Source organism: Diceros bicornis, chromosome 3 (genome assembly GCF_020826845.1).
Source record: "Diceros bicornis minor isolate mBicDic1 chromosome 3, mDicBic1.mat.cur, whole genome shotgun sequence".
Taxonomy (NCBI): Eukaryota; Metazoa; Chordata; class Mammalia; order Perissodactyla; family Rhinocerotidae; genus Diceros; species Diceros bicornis.
The window spans coordinates 15,991,570-16,009,792 of NC_080742.1; the positions used below are offsets into that span (position 1 = coordinate 15,991,570).

Here is an 18,223-nt window from a genome sequence, read left to right on the forward strand (position 1 = left end):
TCTTAAAGAATGGGGTAAATTCAAGCAGGTTTATAGGCTAAGGGTAAGGAGCCCAAAGAAAAAGGAAGTTGTAATATTGTCCATGATAAAGAAGATACTGATGAAGCAGTTTCCTGAGTGAATAGGAGGGGCTTCCCTCCAGAGCAAGGTGAAGTTGGTGTCTTTGATAGAGGACCTACAAGTTTTCCTTTGAATCTAGAGGGAAAGAAGAAAGGATGGGCCTATACAAGCTAGTTTCTAAGGCATGAGGGAGAGGAACTTATCTATAAGCACTTGGGATGATGGATATTAGATTAGTTTCAGCTAAATGTGGATCTAATGAATGTATTTAATGGTATGAATGTCTTCATTTTCACTTTGATTTTCTATGTGGGATTTAGCAGGCCCCCAAACTTACTTTAGATTGCTGGCATGTGTGGTTTGTGTAGTTTTTTAACATATGAAAAAAACATATGGTAAAAATGTAATATTCATTCCAAATTTATAGCCATTTAACTGAAATGGATTCATCTATGCTTCCCTCACTAAATTTTATTCTAAATTTTAAGTGGAAGTGTCACTTTGGTGCAACTCTTTCCAATCTCCCAGTAGAAGATGCTTTGTAACATAAAACTGTTTCTGAACTGAAACACATTATAATGCTCATTAAAATCTACTCTCCTGGAAATGTAAAACTGATTTATCTAATGTACTACAAAATTCTCCATAAACGTACCACACATTGTGAAATAACGTTAATTAGGAGAGGCAAAACAATACATTTTCTTTAAATTTTAGGGCAATTAGCATAACTTCCATTAAATATGGTATAATAACTGCAATTATTTTCATTTGCACTTTTGGTAAAATTTATATTCATTAGAAGTCTACGGTTTTGTATTCTGCAATGTGAAAAAATGAGCATGACTTTATAATGTTTTATAGCAAGATAATGCTGTAGGTGATTTCATTCATTTATTCAACAAATAAGAGCCTACATGTAGGTGCTATAATTCAAAAGTCCTCAAGGCAAGGTTTTCTGAGTTTCCCATCTGCAGTTCTCTTGCACATAACTTTAATTGCACTCAGTCCACTTAACTTACTGCTCTCAGGCGTAAGCAAATAGCACTTTAGAGGCAAAGCACATTTTTAACATGACCAACACAATTTCCTAAATATAATTTATTACACTATAGTGGCAAATAATGAGGAATGTGATTTTTTTTTTCGACTACTTAAGTTTTAAGATTTATAACCAGGGGAATTTGAAACTTACTTGGTAAATTTATTGTATACTGGTCATTTTTAGATTTGAGTTTATAACTTTTTTAAAAAAGTCTTAATGAAAAGACACTAAGATTCTCTCCCACCACATAAAAATAATTTGCATAAACTGATTGAATGTGTTTTATATACTAGCAAATTTGATCATCTGCCTGTAGCTTCAGAATTATTGGCTATAACCATCATCACTTCTTCCCTTCTTTCCTTGGACATTTCTCGAAATCCCAAATTCTGCTACTACCAAATTTTGTATAAGGTTAGTAGACTTTTGGGCTGTGAGCTCAGGGAATTAACACTGCTGATTAGAATGGGGTAGGAAATATATTTATAGACTATCTATAGGCAATGCTTATAGAGAACATTCCTTATAACTCCTTTTTCCTGGGGTCCCCAACTAATAAATGCATCATTATAACTAAATAAACCCATGATTCAGAAACATTAAGAACTGTAGAGTTTTTGAGATGATGTGGACATTACAGATTACTTTCAATTTACAAATTGGGAGCTAAGGGCTAGAGAATTTAAGTGATATGGTCAAAGCAGCCACATGAATTAGTAGCACAGATTATCCTAGAGACTGGTATGCTGACTCTAGTTAAATGAGTTTTTCATCTAAGTGAAGACATTGTTGTATGGCAGGTTTTACTGCCATATAATGAGCACAGTTAGTGGATTAATTTACAAGATTAATCCGTTACTACCCATTAGATTTAAAGTCAGCTCCATAAGAACAAGGACTTATTTTGTTCACTGGATGTCTCCAAATTTAGAACAGCACCTAGCACATTTGTGGAATGAATAAAGAGGAAGAAGAAAGACAACTTAGGCAAAGATTTTGTACATGACGAAAGACAAAGGAGGGATGCTAAAGTTGCTTCAAAAGCCCAGACAGAAGAAAATCAGTAGAAAAATCATTTTGTCCATTTTTGTACTCAGCTGCATTATTTGACTCACACATGCATCTTCCTGGCTTTGTTTTGTGACTATCCTTCTCTTCCTAATGTCATAACAGAATTAAATAAATTAACAAGTATGCATGCCAAGCTCTGAGGAAAAATGGTAAATAAAATACATCCCTTGCTTTTGAGGGAAATTAGCTAGTATTTTTCTTTTTTTTTTAGACAGTATTTTAAAAACTAGTAGTTTCTCTGAAATGGCATTTCCTTATATCTCCATTAGAGCAATTATTTATATTTATACTGGTGACTGTGGGAGTGTAAATCTTAACAAGTGCTTTTTTTGCACTTAAGGTGTCCTTGAATTAGTAAGTGAGGTAAATAAAAGGTTAATACCAAATTAATACTTAACTGTTATATCTTGTCACTGTATATTGGATTTATCATCTATAAAACACCACTTCTGTCCATTCTTCCATTTGTATTTAGAAATGGCCAACAGATATATTTTTAAGTAAAATAATTGATATGTTAACTTGACTATTTAACTTGATGTTTGCGTGGAGGGTGTGGTGTGATGGAGAGGGGTACTTTTTGAATTAAAGAGATCCTGCAGTTTTAAAATTTTTATTTTTATGGTATTTGAACTTCATGATAAACAGCAAAAAAGTCACTTGTTTCCAAGAATCTCCTTGATACCATGGATGCCATTTCCCCCCTCATAAGCCCTAAATGAAATGAGGTCTAAAATATTGAGAAGTATAACAGTTCCTTCTTTTGGAACTTACCACAGAATAACATTTCACTAACTTAGATGTTAGCACAAATAGGACCATTAGTTATTTTGGTGATTGATCTCATGTGAGTTGAATGGCAGAAAATAAGGATAATCTAGGGTAATTACGAAAGGACAAAGTGTACTTTCCACCCTCAGAACATATATAAAATCACAGTACATGCAAATAAATGCACTCTATAGGTTCAAACGTGAAAGAGGTTTGTTTTCAAGTGACTAGAACACTATTATTGACTTCTCCCCAATAAGTCAACCAAATTAAAAAAAAATCTGAGTGTTATTTTCAACTGACTTGAATGGTCACATTAACTCAAAATATTTGATCCTTTCGCCAAATCCAATGTTAAATTCTCAGTCCTCTCTTATTCAGCACTTGACACAATTGTTCACACCTTCCATCTTGAAACATTTCCTTTGTAAGGCTCCTGATACCCCTCTCCCTTGATTCTCCTCCTTCCTCACGAGTCATCCTTTCTTAGCCTTTTTCAGGTCACTCTTCCTGACCTCTAAAATTGAAGGGCCCCAGTCCTCAGTCCTCAGAGTGTTTCTCTTCTTTATTTACACTCACTCCCTAGCTGTTCTCATTCAGTCTCCAGCTTTAAATACCATCCACGCCTGCCCTCTCTGCTTGGATTGCTAAAGGGTATCTCAAGCTTGGCACATCCCAAACTAGACTCTCGATTCCCTCTAAAGCCCCGTGTGACCATTTTCATCCATCATATTTATCATGTCCGTAAATGGCAACTCTGTTCTTCTAGTTTCTTAGGTTAAAAACTTTTCCGTCTTTGACTTCTCTCTTTTTCTTATACCCCACATCCCATCCATCAGCAAATTCTTTAGCTCTTCCCTTGAAATATATTCAGAATCCATTTCTTACCACCTCCACTCCTACCATCCTTCTACAGTCTCTCTTCACCTCTCATTCGGATGGCTGTGAAAGCCGACTCACTTGTCTGCCTGTTTCCAGCCTTGCCTACCAACAGTTTATTCTCAGCACAGCAACCAGAGACAGCCTATTATGTTATATCATGTCACTCCTTTGCTCAAACACTCCAAAGGCTTCTCATTTCATTCAAAAGTAAAATCCCAATTCTTTTCTATGGCCCATGGCTACATAAGACTCTACATGACCTGCCTCCCTCCAGCCCCAACAATCTCTCCGACCTCGTTTACCATTTCATCTCTTCCCGACATCTCTTCCCGACTCAGTCTCAGCCACACGAGCTTCCTTGCTGTTACTTGTCGACTTCAAGCACAGTCCTGTCTCAGGGCCTTCCTGATACGCTCTTCCCTGGATATCCACACAGCTTGCTCCCTCACTGTTCTTAGATCTCCGCACAGATGTCCCTCCCTGACACTCTTTCCAAAAGAGAACTATCTTTCATGCCCATCACTCTCCTTTCTTTTACCGTTTCTCAGTTTTCCTTCGTTCTCATCTCTAACACGTATTTCTTTGTTTATTATCTAACTTCCACCCTGAGGAAGTAAGCTTCTTGAGGCAGGGACTTTGTTTTGATTACTGCCATATTTCCAGCACTTGGACAGTACTGAGCACAGAAGATCCTCAACAAATACTTACTGAGTAAATGACAATGAATAAATCCTGTATATCCAAGCAGAAGCCATCAAAGCTTTCTTTCCATAAAATTTGGGGAACCTGATATACAGTCATGTACTGCATAACCTTTCAGTCAACAATGGACTGCACATATGATTGTGGTCCCATAAGATTATAATGGAGCTGAAAAATTCTTATCGCCCAGTGATGTTATAGCCATCACAATGTCGTAGCAAGAGAAAAGGAAACTGCAGGAGAAGACAAAGGAGAAGAACTCCCTAAAAAATTCACAGTGAAGGGTTCAGCAGAAGCTTTTGCAGACCTCAACAAACTCCTTAAAAAAGTCTGAAAATGCGGGGGCTGGCCTTGTGACGTAGAGGTTAAGTTTGTTGTGTTATGCTTCAGCGGCCTGGGTTCACGGGTTTGGATCCCAGGTGTGGACCTCCACGTCTCATCAGCCATGCTGTGGCGGCAACCCACATACAAAATAGAGGAAGACTGGCACAGATGTAGCTCAAGGCTAATCTTCCTCAAGCAAAAAATGAGGAAGATTGGCAACAGATGTTAGCTCAGGACCAATCTTCCTCACCAAAAAAAAAAAAAAAGTTTGAAAATGTGGACCCCAACACCAAAAGGTTTTCATTAATAAAGAGGAATGTTCATGGTACATTATAATCTGCTTACAAGCAAATCTAAGATGAAAAAAAGAAACGAACCAAGCAAACCACCATGGATATATTTCTGAAAAGAGTGACACCTCCTCAGGAAGAGCCTCAGGCGGGTCCTTCAGGAGGCATTCCAGAGGAAGGTGTTGTTATCACAGGAGACGACAGCTCCATGCATGTTATTGCCCCTGAAGACCTTCCAGTGGGACAAGATGTGGAGGTGGAACACAGTGATATTGACCCTGACCCTGTGTAGGCCTAGGCTAATGTGCGTGTTTGTGTCTTAGTTTTTAATGAAAAAGTTTAAAAAGTAAAAAAATAAATAAATTTTAAAATAGAAAAAAGCTTATAGCATAAGGATATAAAGAAAAATATTTTTGTATAGCTCATCAATGTGTTTGTGTTTTAAGCTAAGTGTTATTACAAAAGAGTCAAAAAGTTTAAAAAAATTAAAAAGTTTATAAAGTGAAAAAGTTACAGTAGTTAAGGTTAATTTGTTACTGAAGAAAGAAAATTTTTTTTTTATAAATTTAGTCTAGCCTAAATGTACAGTGTTTATAAAGTTACAGGAGTGTACAGTGATATCCTAGGCCTTCACATTCACTCACCACTCACTCACTGACTCACCCAGAGCAACTTCCAGTCCTGCAGGCTCCATTCATGGTAAGTGCCCTATACAGGTGTACCATTTTTTATCTTTTATACAATATTTTTACTGTACCTTTTCATGTTGAGATATGTTTAGATGCAGAAATACATTGTGTTACAATTGCCTACAGTATTCAGTACAGTAACACACTGTACAGCTTTTGGTAGCCTAGGATCAATAGGCTATACCATATAGCCTACGTGTGTAGTAGGTTATACCATCTAGGTTTGTGTAAGTACATTCTATGATGTTCGCACCATGACGAAATCACCTAATGAGGCAGTTCTCAGAACATATCCCTGTCATTAAGAGATGCATGCCTGTAATGTAAAACTCACTGATATTACAGTCAGAAGGCATAAATTTGAGTTGTTTTTGCTACTTCTAAGTGGTGTGACAACAACTCTACAAGTATTTCAGCATCCTGTCTCTCTCACCCTAAGGGCCAGCATGCATCAATTTCCCAGTTTGCTATATGTCTTGTGAGATCTGTGGCATTTTCCATGTGTAGGATGGAGTCCTCATCATTGATATTTATTCATATTTCTTATTTCTTATATTTGGGGACCATAAATTGCCCATCCCTGTGCCAAGACACACATTCATTGAACTCTGGCCAATTACTTAACTCGAAGTTTCTTTATCCATAAAAGTTGGGTAGGGAAGGGAAATGTGAGGAGGCTCTATGAATTTTAAAACATATACCAGTGGCTTGAGTGTACCTCAAAAGCCTAAAATCACATTACAATATCATATTATAAAAAAGGTTTCATCTCATGCTTTGACATAATCAGTAGTTGTATGTCCATGATGTGCAGGTCAACGTACAGACAGCACACAAGAAATGTCAAGGGCAGAGTATCTACCACATGTGTGACCCCAAACCATTCCCTTATTCCTGAGCACACAGGAATACTACATCTCCCTGCCTATTATGGTTAATGGGACCCAGAACTGAGTTCTGGCCAATGGAATGTGGGAGCAAGTGATGGACACCTCTCCCAAGGCTGGCTCCTAAAGCCTCTTGCTTGATCCTCTGCTCCTCCATTTGCATTTTATCTTCCAGCTGGTTCGAGGGGATCCAGTGGGGCACTCCAAGGCCCCAGGACATAGAGATCTACCAGAGGGAAGCCTGGTTCCCTGAGCCAATGGGTGGAGGAGAGTTGCCCAGGAAATCGGCTATCCAGGAACACATGCACTGGAAATCATGTGAGTGAGAAACAGACTTTTATTGTGCTAAGCCTCTGAGACTTGAGGGCACGTTTGTTAATACAGCAGCCAGTACGCTTCATGGTTTGGATCTGTTTCTTGGTTTGCTGTGTCACATATGCTGTTTTTGCTGACATCAAGTGGAAAGTTGGATTACATACTGATTATGGAACGTCTACTTTGATTTTCCCCTAAACTCTCTGGATAGTACTCTTTTAAAATAACCAGCACTTTTCTCTCTTTCAGAAATATTCCTATCTCGGATCCTTATTACTGGTAAGTATTGACTGTCTTTTTTAGCTAAAATCGTCTTTGATGATTTCCTAAGTCTTTTGTTGTTGTGGTGGTAATGGTAGTTTTAAAATTCTGAGTGCTTCTTTAAAAGTATCTTTTATAAATTTAACTGGCTGCTTACATATTTCTCCAAACAAGCAATGACATGAAAGAAACACTAAAATATTTGGAGTAAAGGGGCATGATGCATACAACTTAGTCTTAAATGGTTCACAAACACACACTCACATGCATGCATACACACACAGACACATTATTAAGCAAATGGGGCAAAACATTAACAGCAATGTGGGTAAAGGGTATATGGTATTCTATATACTATACTCATAATTTTTATGTGAATTTGAAACAATTTCCAAACAAAAAAAATTTTTTGAGAAAAAAATATTAGCACTATTAAAAACACCCATACTTCTTATAGCTTTGCTTTTAATATTTTCTCTGTGCTGTTTAAAACTTGTGATACAATGTTTTTGTTTAATAATATGCTTTTTGAAATTTTAAAGCAGGAGTCCTCTACAGAGACACAATTCTCTGAGTCCATCATTTTTATGCTTGGCCCTCAAACACAGCTCTGATATAGTTTATGCTGCCTCTCAAATACTCTGATTTTTGTTTGAATGTAAAAGAAAGAGACGATGTGCATTACTGACACTAGTCAATTAGCATATTGCCAGCATAAGAAGGAAATATTCTGATCTAGTGAAAACTTTTGGGATTATGTTTTCTAGAAAGAGGAAGGAAAATGTTCTAATACTAATCAACTGTACTTTACGGGAAGTTCACAAATTAAGTAGGGGACTTGTTGCATTTTAATATAAATAAAGAGTACAATACAGGACAAGGCTTGATTATAGTAATCACTCTGGGGTTGCTTTACTCCAGACATCAAATAACAGCCTCCTTGGGCAGAAAGTGTGGTGATTCCTTATTCCATACTAGGCTGAGCATCAGCCAATAAATTATTTATAAATAAGCTAACATGTTTCTTGAGCCATTAAAATAGAAAACTATTAGTTAATGTATTCAAGAAAATAGCACCAATGAGAAATGAGAATAATAGACATACTCTTAGGTTAAGTAGAAAATGGAAGAAAAAATTACAAAATGTTTGATTCAATTCTATTTAAATACATTTGAAAACATGAATAAAAGAGAAAATTTTGTAGGATAATATAAATCATAAAAACCGAGCCCAGGCACGACAGAAACTCTAAGATTAATTACTATGGGAGAAATTGAGAAAGTTGTAAAAGGGTATCCATCCCCCACCACACCCCAACCCACCAGAACTAGATAGTTTCAAAGGTGTATTATATCTTCAAGAAATAGATAACTTTAATGTTACTTAAATTGTTTTAGAGTAGAGGAAAGAAGCTACTGGTTGCTTTTATGACACCAGTATAATTTCGACAGTAAAATCTGATAGTAAAAAACAAAACAAAACAAAACCTGAAAAAGAAAACTTCAGACCAATCTCATCTTTCAATGTTGATGCAAAATTATATATAAACAGAATCCAGGAGCACATTATAAGCATAATATAGTTTATTCCAGGAATGAAAGGATAGTTCAATACTAATAAATCTCTTAATGCAATTCATCAAAGTGAGAAGTCAAAGGAGAAAATAATGTTCTTCTCCATAGATACCTTTTTTGGCTTTTGATAAAATTCATTATCCATTCTTGATAAAGATTCTTCACAGAATAGGAATTTAGGGGTATTTCTTTAACATGGTAAATATTCATGTCAAATAAAAAGGTAATATTATGTTTGTGCAAAATGAAATTGTTTCCATTTAAGCCAGGAATAAGATAGGAATTTCCATAATCCTCACTATTAACCAACAGTGTTCAAGAAATGAGTCAGATGTACTAGATAACACAAATCAGAGGTATGCAAACAGGAAAGGGGAAGGCAAAGTGATTGTTATTTGTAGGTGGTATGATTGTATGCCCCTAAATTCCATGAAATTAACTGAAAAATTTATGAGAAACAAGATAACTCACTAAACTAACTGGTTATAAAATTAATATTCAAGAATAAAACTCCAGGGAATAGGAGATATCTAACAAATAAACAAAGGACATATTTATATTAGCATTTATTTTTTATTTGTTCTCTCTCTAATGGAATGTCAACTCCATGAGGAAAAGGATGTGGTTGGTTTTGTGTACTGTTTTATCCCTGGTGCCAAAAAAATGCCTAGTACATAGTAGGCACTCAAGAAATACTCATTGAAAGAATGAATCTACACTATATATCTACTCTCTTGTGCAGAGATAGATGTGCAAAGATATGTCATTTTTTTTAATAATGGAAAAAGAATGAAAGCAACCAAAATATCCACTAGTGGGTATCTTATTAAATGGTTATTAAAAATAATGAGGTAGAATGCTTATTTCTGAACTAGCAAACAAAGCTCTCCTAGATAAATTAAGTTAAAAAAAAAAACAGGGCATGAGGCCATCATACAAGTCTCAACACATTTAAAAGGACTGAAATCATACAAAATATGTTCTCCTCCACAGAGAAATTATTAGGAATCAACAGAAAAGAATTAGGAAATCCCAAATGTTTGAAAAATAAACAACACATTTCTAAGTAACCTATGAGTCAAAGAAGAAATCACAAGGGAAAATAGAAAATATTTTGAACTGAATGAAAAAGAAAACACAGCATATCAAAATTTATGGAAATCAGCTAAAGAAGTGCTTACAGTAAAACTTATAGCTTTAAATGCTTTTATTAGAAAGAGAGAACTAGAATCATTAATATAAGTTTCCACTTCAAGAAGACAGAAAAGGCAAAGTCAATCAAACACAAAGTAAGTAGAAGAGAGGAAATCATAGAGATTAGGGTGGAAAACAGTGAAATAGAAAACAGAAAATCAATGAATCCAATTGGTTCTTAAAAAAGAAGCTTACAGAATTTTGTTAAAAAGTTTATGCTAACAAATTTGACAACTTAGATAAATTGTAAAAATTCCTAGAATGCATAAATTACCAAAACCAACTCAAGAAGCAACAGAAAACTGGAATAGACCTAAATCAAGAAAGGAAATTTAATTAGTAACTAAAAATCTTTCTACAGATAAAATTCCAGCCCAGATGGCTTCACTGGTGAATTCTATCGTACTTCCAAGGAAGAAATAATATCAACTCTACACAAGCTCTTTCAGAAAATAGAGGGAGAAGGAACACTTTCCAACACATTTTATGAGGCCAGTATTATCCTGACACAAAAGCCAGACAAAGACGTCACATGAAAAGAAAACTACAGAAAATCTCCCACCAGACAGGTTAAAAAATTCTTAAAATATAAGCAAACAGAATTTATCAATATATAAAAAAGATAAATTGGACTTCATCAAAATTTAAAACTTTTCTGCTTCAAAAGGCACCATTAAGAAAACAAAAGACAAGCCATGCACCAGCAGAAAATATTTGCCAATTATATATCTTATAAAGAACTTGTACTCAGAATATATAAAGAACATTTACAACTTAATGAGAAGACAAGCAGCCTAATAAATACACACAGGGGTAAAATATTGAGTAGGCATGTCACCAAAGAAGATATATGAATGCTAATAAACATATTAAAAGATTAGAGAAATGTAAATTAAAACCACAAAAAGTATCACTATATACTCAATAGAATAGCTATAATCAAAAAGACTGACAATATCAAGTGTAAGCAACAATGAGCATACTTGTCATATAACCCAGCAGTATCACTCCTAGGTATCTATCTCAGAAAAATGAAAACATATGTGCACACAAACACTTGTATCCAAACGTTCATAGCAACATTGGTCATAAATGCCAAAAACTGAAAACAGCTCATATGTCCATTCACTGGTGAATGGGTTAAAAAAAATGGTATATCTATATAATGGAATATTACTCAGCAATAAAAAAGAAACAGACTAGTCATACATGCACCAACATGGGTAAATCTCAACAGCATTATGCTAAGTAAAAGACTACATACTGAATGATTTCATTTATAAAAAATTTCTAGAAAGGCAAAACTATTCAGAAAGCATATTGGTGACTATCTGGGGCTGGCAGAACTTGGGATGATGGATGTTCTAAGGATTTATGGTGATTGTTACACAACTGTATCATTTTAGCAAAATTACTGAAGTATACACTTACAATTAGTGAATTTTATGGTATGTAAATTATGCTACAATGCTATGTGTTAAAAAATGAAATAACCCAAGATGTTTAGAGCAAGACACACGTATGTATATCATTCCATTTATATTAAACATACTACATATATTCAGGCATGTGCTAGTTAAGACTATAAAATTTCTGAAAGTATATATATGGAAAACATGTTTGCCTCTGGGAAAAGGACTGAAAGTCAGGGACAGGAAAGAGAATTACTTTTCTTTGCATACCTTCTGACACTATTTGCTTAAAAAAATTAAACTGTGCACATTATTACTTTATAAATAAAAAAAATCCTTGTAAATAATTAAAAACAAACAACCAACTACGATCCCATTACAAGGACCCAGGCCTATGAATCTGCTCTTGAAGATCTATGTCTATTTGAATGAGGCCATAAGCAATTATGAGTAGCCCCTAATAAGATAATCAAAGTGAATTATCACAAAAACATGGTGTTAATTCCTATTAATTTCAGAGAGATGAGTGCAAATTGTGGAAATTTGAGGAAACACAAGGGGTTTTTGACTAGAAGTACTTTAAGCATCACAGTATACCACATTCTGCAATTCTACACTAGCCACAAAATAAAAACAAATTCCTCACCCTCAAACACAAACAAAATGCAAACAAAACTGAATACTTGAGGATTAAATGGGGTGGGGGAGTAGGGGGAAAGAAAGGGCAAGAATAGGGTAGTCTAGCTGATAGCAGGCACACAATAAATGTTTTTAGAAAAGATGTGAATTGCAATAATACAAATAAATACATATTATATAATACGTAATATGTATTATAAAATAAATACATATAATACATAAATAAATAAAATTAATAATTTCAACATATTTTTTACTGCTATGCCATGTCTTATAAGCCGTTACATATAAAACGTGTCCAAACTTGCTTCTGTGAGTCATACAGTGGATACCACACAGTGATTTTCAGTTATATCTTTCGATATCAAGAACCTGTTACAAACATTTGATTTTCAGTTGCACATTATAAAGATATGACTATTTAATTAAGCGTATTTGTTTTAGTCTTAAACAAGCAATAGGAGAAATTAAAATACACTGTCAATATTTAATTATCAAGATTCAAGTGCTATTTTCAAGTGCCTTAAGAAGGCTAACTTTAAGACTTTTGCTATCATATTAATCTCTCTTTTTAATATAGGAACATAACATTTTGTATAGTGTTGCTCACAAATGCCTAGCATTTGGCATCCATTTTCACACAAGGAATCTACAATATAAATACTTCCTTGAAGGGGAAACACCTGCAGAGAGGGTCAAATAAATCATAAAAGGTGCTTCTTTCAGCTTTGACTACTTTCATTTGCACTTCAAACTGACAGGGCTTCCATGCTGTTTTTAGTGCTTCGAATAGGCAATCACATATGTTTGCTACACGTGTGTTCTTCACGCATGAGTTCCTCACAGTACTGCTCCTTCTGACCCATCCCTGCTGTGGTTCCGGTGTTCATTTAGACTCAACAGACATTTAATGAGCACCTATTGTGGGCCATTCAATACTAAGAGCACTACCATCAGGTTAGGTAGTATTATCCCAATATAAGAGATGGGACGTCTGAGGCTCATGGACTTTAAGTGTCCTGAGTCCCAAAAGTGGTAGGTGGAAAACCAGGACTTAGCCTGAGCCCTTGCCTTTACACTCTGTTTTCAAGTATCCTTTCTATCTGTGGCCTTTCTTGCCTTTCTCTCTCTAGTTTCATTGATTGTCAAGAGCCAAGTATCAGAGAAGTGCAGCAGAGAAGGTAGATGGGAAGAAACATCCAGGGCTCAGGCTCCTACCACACTCCTCGCTGCCCCCATGTCCAAACTTCACGTAGAACACCTAGCCCAGAACTTTAGCCCTGATCCTGTTCTATAACTCTCTTCCTATGTCACGGAAGGCACTATGGGTAATTATTGCTGGAGCAGTCCCTGCCGTAGTGGAAGAAGCGTCCTGAGCAACCCTCTTCACCACCCTGAAAAGATTTTTCTATAGTGACATAGCTCCCAGTGTCCTTATGGGGATTACCAAGACAATACTTGGGCTCTGAAGGGGTTGAACCAGCTTCCTCCTGCTAGCCTGGAGTCCTAAGCATCGCTTAGGGCATCGCTTCCATTGGAAAAATCAGACTTCTTAGTCAAGTCAATGGGAAACCAGTTTGAGGTCTCTACAACTGACACATTAATGAACTTTTGGAATATAACCCATTCATACCTGGGGATTCAATCTTTAACCTCCAAGTTCATAGCAATAGAAATGTATAAAACTGAAAACACTATTATTATTGTGTTTAATACACAATAGGAAAAGATATATTCTCAAAATCAAAAAACACAGCTTCCTGGATTCATGTTTTTCTCTCTTACTCTTTTTCCTTTATTTTTTAAAGTATGATTTCATTCAACTCCAGAGAACTCCATTTTTACAATATTATTGTAAAGATCCTACTATTTTACCTGCATATTTTATTGTTGAGCCAGTGTTTATCTTACCTCCTCGATGGATAATCAAAGAAGTCTCGCTTCCAATGGGACAGTCCTTAAGTATATCCACTACTTCCGTATGGCTCAGATTCTGTACATTCTGCTGGTTGATCTCAACAATGAGGTCGCCTTCACACAGGCCAGGGCATCCCTGAATGTCAAGTATTTGTTTCACCCGCTGTCCTGTAGGACTATCGGCAATGGTGAAGCCAAAGCCCTGGGCACCTTTCACAATGGTTAAGGTCATAAGTTCAGCTTGGGTGGCCCCAGACGAAGCCATAGACACATTGTCGTCATGGACAGGTGGTGGATACGTGCCATCTAGCTGACCATCAGCTGGCATTGAGTGCAAAGAATGAGGCGGCCGATCTGTTATATCTGGAACCGACTGTGAGGTCCGAGAAATGTATTCCAAATATGTTTCATAGTTATGTCTTCCATTGACCATCACTGGAGGTGGCCTCTCCATTATTGCAAGGGGTGGCACCATGCTGTTAGCAGGATCTTCAGGATCAAAGGGCAAAGGGTAGCCACGACACAATACCAGGTTGACACTCTGACCAATAGGAACAGACTGGAAAAGTTTGACTACATCTGCATGAGTGTGTCCAAGGACACACACTTCGTTAATATAGACAATGACATCACCTGCAGGAGAAAAAGAGAGAGATCGACAACATGAGGTAAGTTTGGTTAATGTTGACAGAGAGAAATGGAATTATTTATGAGACTAGTGAGAGAGGTGTGCTGTTTCTCAGTAAGCAGTGAGAAAATCAATCAGAGTAATATTTAAATTCACTCTAGGTGACTCAAGGTTACAATGGGTCTGCCAACAAATATAATGATCCAATGCTGAAAAAAATGCTATTTGGTTATTCCTGAAGTTCAGAAACAACTTCATACTCAGAAAGAAAGGTTCAGAAAGCAAAGGGTAGCAGAATTTGTACCTTGAAGAAGCACATGTTCTACATTTCTTTTTCATCTTCATTTCCATCTTCAGTGCAAAACAGTTAATAGAATTTTCAAACTATTGAGAAGCGGTGTTGTAAGTTTTGGATGAAAAAGCTGTGGTCTATGATTTTTTTTGTTGTTGTTATCACTTGTCTGAGTCAGCTGCCTTTTTTATTTTTTATGAAAGAGGAAAATATTTTGGCCACTTTTTTCTCTCTATCTATAGCAAGGTGTAATTGCAAAGGTTCCATGTATACACAAGTAAAGGGCAAGAGCATAGGATTTGGGATCAGGGATCAGGGTCCATATCTTGGCTCTACCTCTTAGCAGGTATGTGATCCTGGGCAATGACTGACCTCCCCTGAACCATAGTTCCTCATTCATAGAGCTGTTGTGAGAAGGAAATGAGATAATGCAGGAAAAGTGCTTGGGATAGTTCCCGACACATGGTGAGGGCTCAACAAATGTTGCTAATATTATTGTTGCTAAAATAGGATGGAGGGGTTTTGGGACCCTGACTTTCAATCAGGAAGCTGCCATAGACTCATCCTCTGACCTTAGATAAATTGATATTTCTGTAGATCTTTTCAAAAAAGGCATTTGTCCTCTCTCCCCAATGAATTATCATAGAATTACAGAAGTCCACTGATTAGAAGTTAACTTGATGATATTAAAAATGCCCTGAATGCAAATTATTCATCATAAAATATATTCAGAAAAACAATATTTGCTCCTTAAAATGCAGGAAAAGACGTTCGTTTGAGACAATTATTTAAAAAAATTTCAATTATGTATGAATAACAATTTTATTTTTGGAGAACTGTTCTATCATGGATTGATATTTTTAGCCTCAAAACCATAATATTTGAGAATTGAACTTACAAATTGAGATGGTGCCTGACTATTCTGAGGAGTGTATAAGGGATGAAAAGATATGTTTTCACAGATTGTCAAACGAGTAACTCAACAGACATCAATTTATCAGGATAATTCCGAAATTGGTAGTGTCAATGGCTAGCGATTTCATTCTGAGACATCCTTGCCCATCAAGATTGCAAACATCAAAAATGAAAAACAGAATTGAACTTTCAAAGTTAAATACTTTTCTGGCTTTTCTCAGGATTCTGATAAAATGTTTTCTCCACTAAATGCCCTTAAAAATAAATAATTCCATGAATAAACTGCTCAACATGAATAAAATGCCCTCAACCACATAGACTCGGTTCATACTCACTCTTCCCAAAAACTAGGGAACTACTTGAAACTGTTAAAGATATAAAGAGAGAAAAGCCAAACAAACATTTCCAGAGATTCAGGTTACGTTTGATTCTAGAAAATGTCAAAGACCCTGTGACTGGTCAGATGGAACTTCACTCTTCAATTCTGTCCAACAGAGTGGGTGCTGGTGTCATGGCTGGGACAGTGGACCAGGACTCAGGACTGAATTGGGACGGGCATCCTCTCCCCGCTACTATGATTCCTCATTAGGCTGTGGCAGCTGGGGATGCTTTGGCATCATTTTCAGCTGGTTCTGATCATCCCAGAATCCCAGAGAAGTCTCTGATCCAGACAAACTTTTTTTATTCTCCTGCCTCTTCTATTTTTGAAGTTATCATATATTTTACACATTAAAAAATTGAAAGAATAATAAATACTTGTATACCACCTTCCAGCTTAATGATTAGAATACTGCTCGTATTAATTGAAGCCCCCTGGGTAGCACCCCTCTCCCACTTGCATTCCCTTACTGCCCTTTCCACAGGTAACCTGTGTCCTGCATTTGAGGTTTGTTCTTCACATATAATTTATATTTTTATGAAATATCCAAGTACCCATAAATAATATCCCTAAATAATATTTAATCCCTAAATAAGTACATCCCTAAAAAACATGTTTTTGCATATTTTAAACCTTTTGTAAATGGTATACCTATTAATCTTCTGTAATTTCCCTCAAAATGCATTTGCGATATTTATTTTGATACCTGTACCTGTAGTTCATTAATTTTCATTGCAATATAGTATCTATTGGATGACTACATCACTAATTATTAATATTTATCCATTCTTCTGTTAATGGACACTGGGGTTCTTGTGAATCTTTGGCTGTTAAAGGTAAATCTGCTATGAACCTCTTTCCATGGCCCTTGGGCACATATGGGAGAGTTTTCTGAGGTATGTACCTTGGCATAGAATTGCTGGGCACAGCCATGTGCACCTTCAACTTGGTTAGATAATGGCAAATGACTGACAAAATAGGTCAAACTAGTTTACACTCCCATCAGTAGTTTATCAGAATTTTCATTGCTCCCCATCTGACATAATAGTTGGCATTCTCAGACTTTTAATTTTCGCTAATCTAACGGGTGTGATCATGGTTTCAATTTGCATTTCCCAGATTGCTAGTGAGGAGGAGCATCTTTTCATATGTTTATTGGCCATTTGGGTTTCCTCTTCAGTACATCTCATTTCCCCATTTTTCCTATTTGGTTAGTTTTTTTTTTAACACACTGACTATTTTTTTGCCCACCTCCATTCTTGATCCAGTGTTTTCTGTAGGTTTGGGAGGCTGCGTGGTATGCAGACATTATATGGGATAAGGAGTCAAAGACTTGGGTCTGATTGCCAGCTCCATCCCTTACTAGCTGTGTGACTTTCAAAACTCACTTAAATCCTGTGTGACTCAGATTCTTCAGAAGTAATGAGGAACAATAATAACAGTAACTTACTGTTCCATGAGAAATAACAAATGAGATCACACAGGTGAAAGGGTTTGTAAGCTGTAAATTATTATGCAAAAAATGATTGCTATTTCAGTAATTATTATCTGTCCTCAGTAATATCCTTCTATGAAACCAGGACAGTTCTGCTAAGATATTCCCACCACAATCATAATCAAGGATGAGTATGGGTTTCTGAGTGGGTAAAAGGCAGGAAGGTAACAAATGTCACCGTCCTCTAAGGCTATCCCTAACTTTAACCACTGTTAACAAACCCCCAGCCCCCAAACATGCTTTATTCTTCCCTCTGCTCTCCCAGAAATTCACAGGAAAAAAGAACTAAGGCTAACGTTCAAAGATCTCAAGGTTCCCTGCCAGGTCTGAAGAGTAGTTATTTGAATTATAGTGATTAATGTTATCTATTTTTGAGTTTTAATGTGATCTTGCTATTAGAAACAAAATGAGAACTATTTGTGGTTCTTAGTAAGACTGCCTTTTAAAATTTATGGATATTTTCCACTCAGAGCAGTTTTT

General features: G+C 36.0%; 1 protein-coding gene across 1 annotated transcript in view; it reads right to left on the reverse strand.

Annotated features, from left to right (window-relative positions):
• Positions 1-18,223, reverse strand: part of MAGI2 (membrane associated guanylate kinase, WW and PDZ domain containing 2) — a 989,343-nt gene that overhangs the window by 195,720 nt on the left and 775,400 nt on the right. The window contains exon 10 of the mRNA XM_058524198.1: positions 14,029-14,667. Coding sequence (XP_058380181.1) covers positions 14,029-14,667 — 639 coding nt within the window. The remainder of the gene's footprint in view (positions 1-14,028; positions 14,668-18,223) is intronic.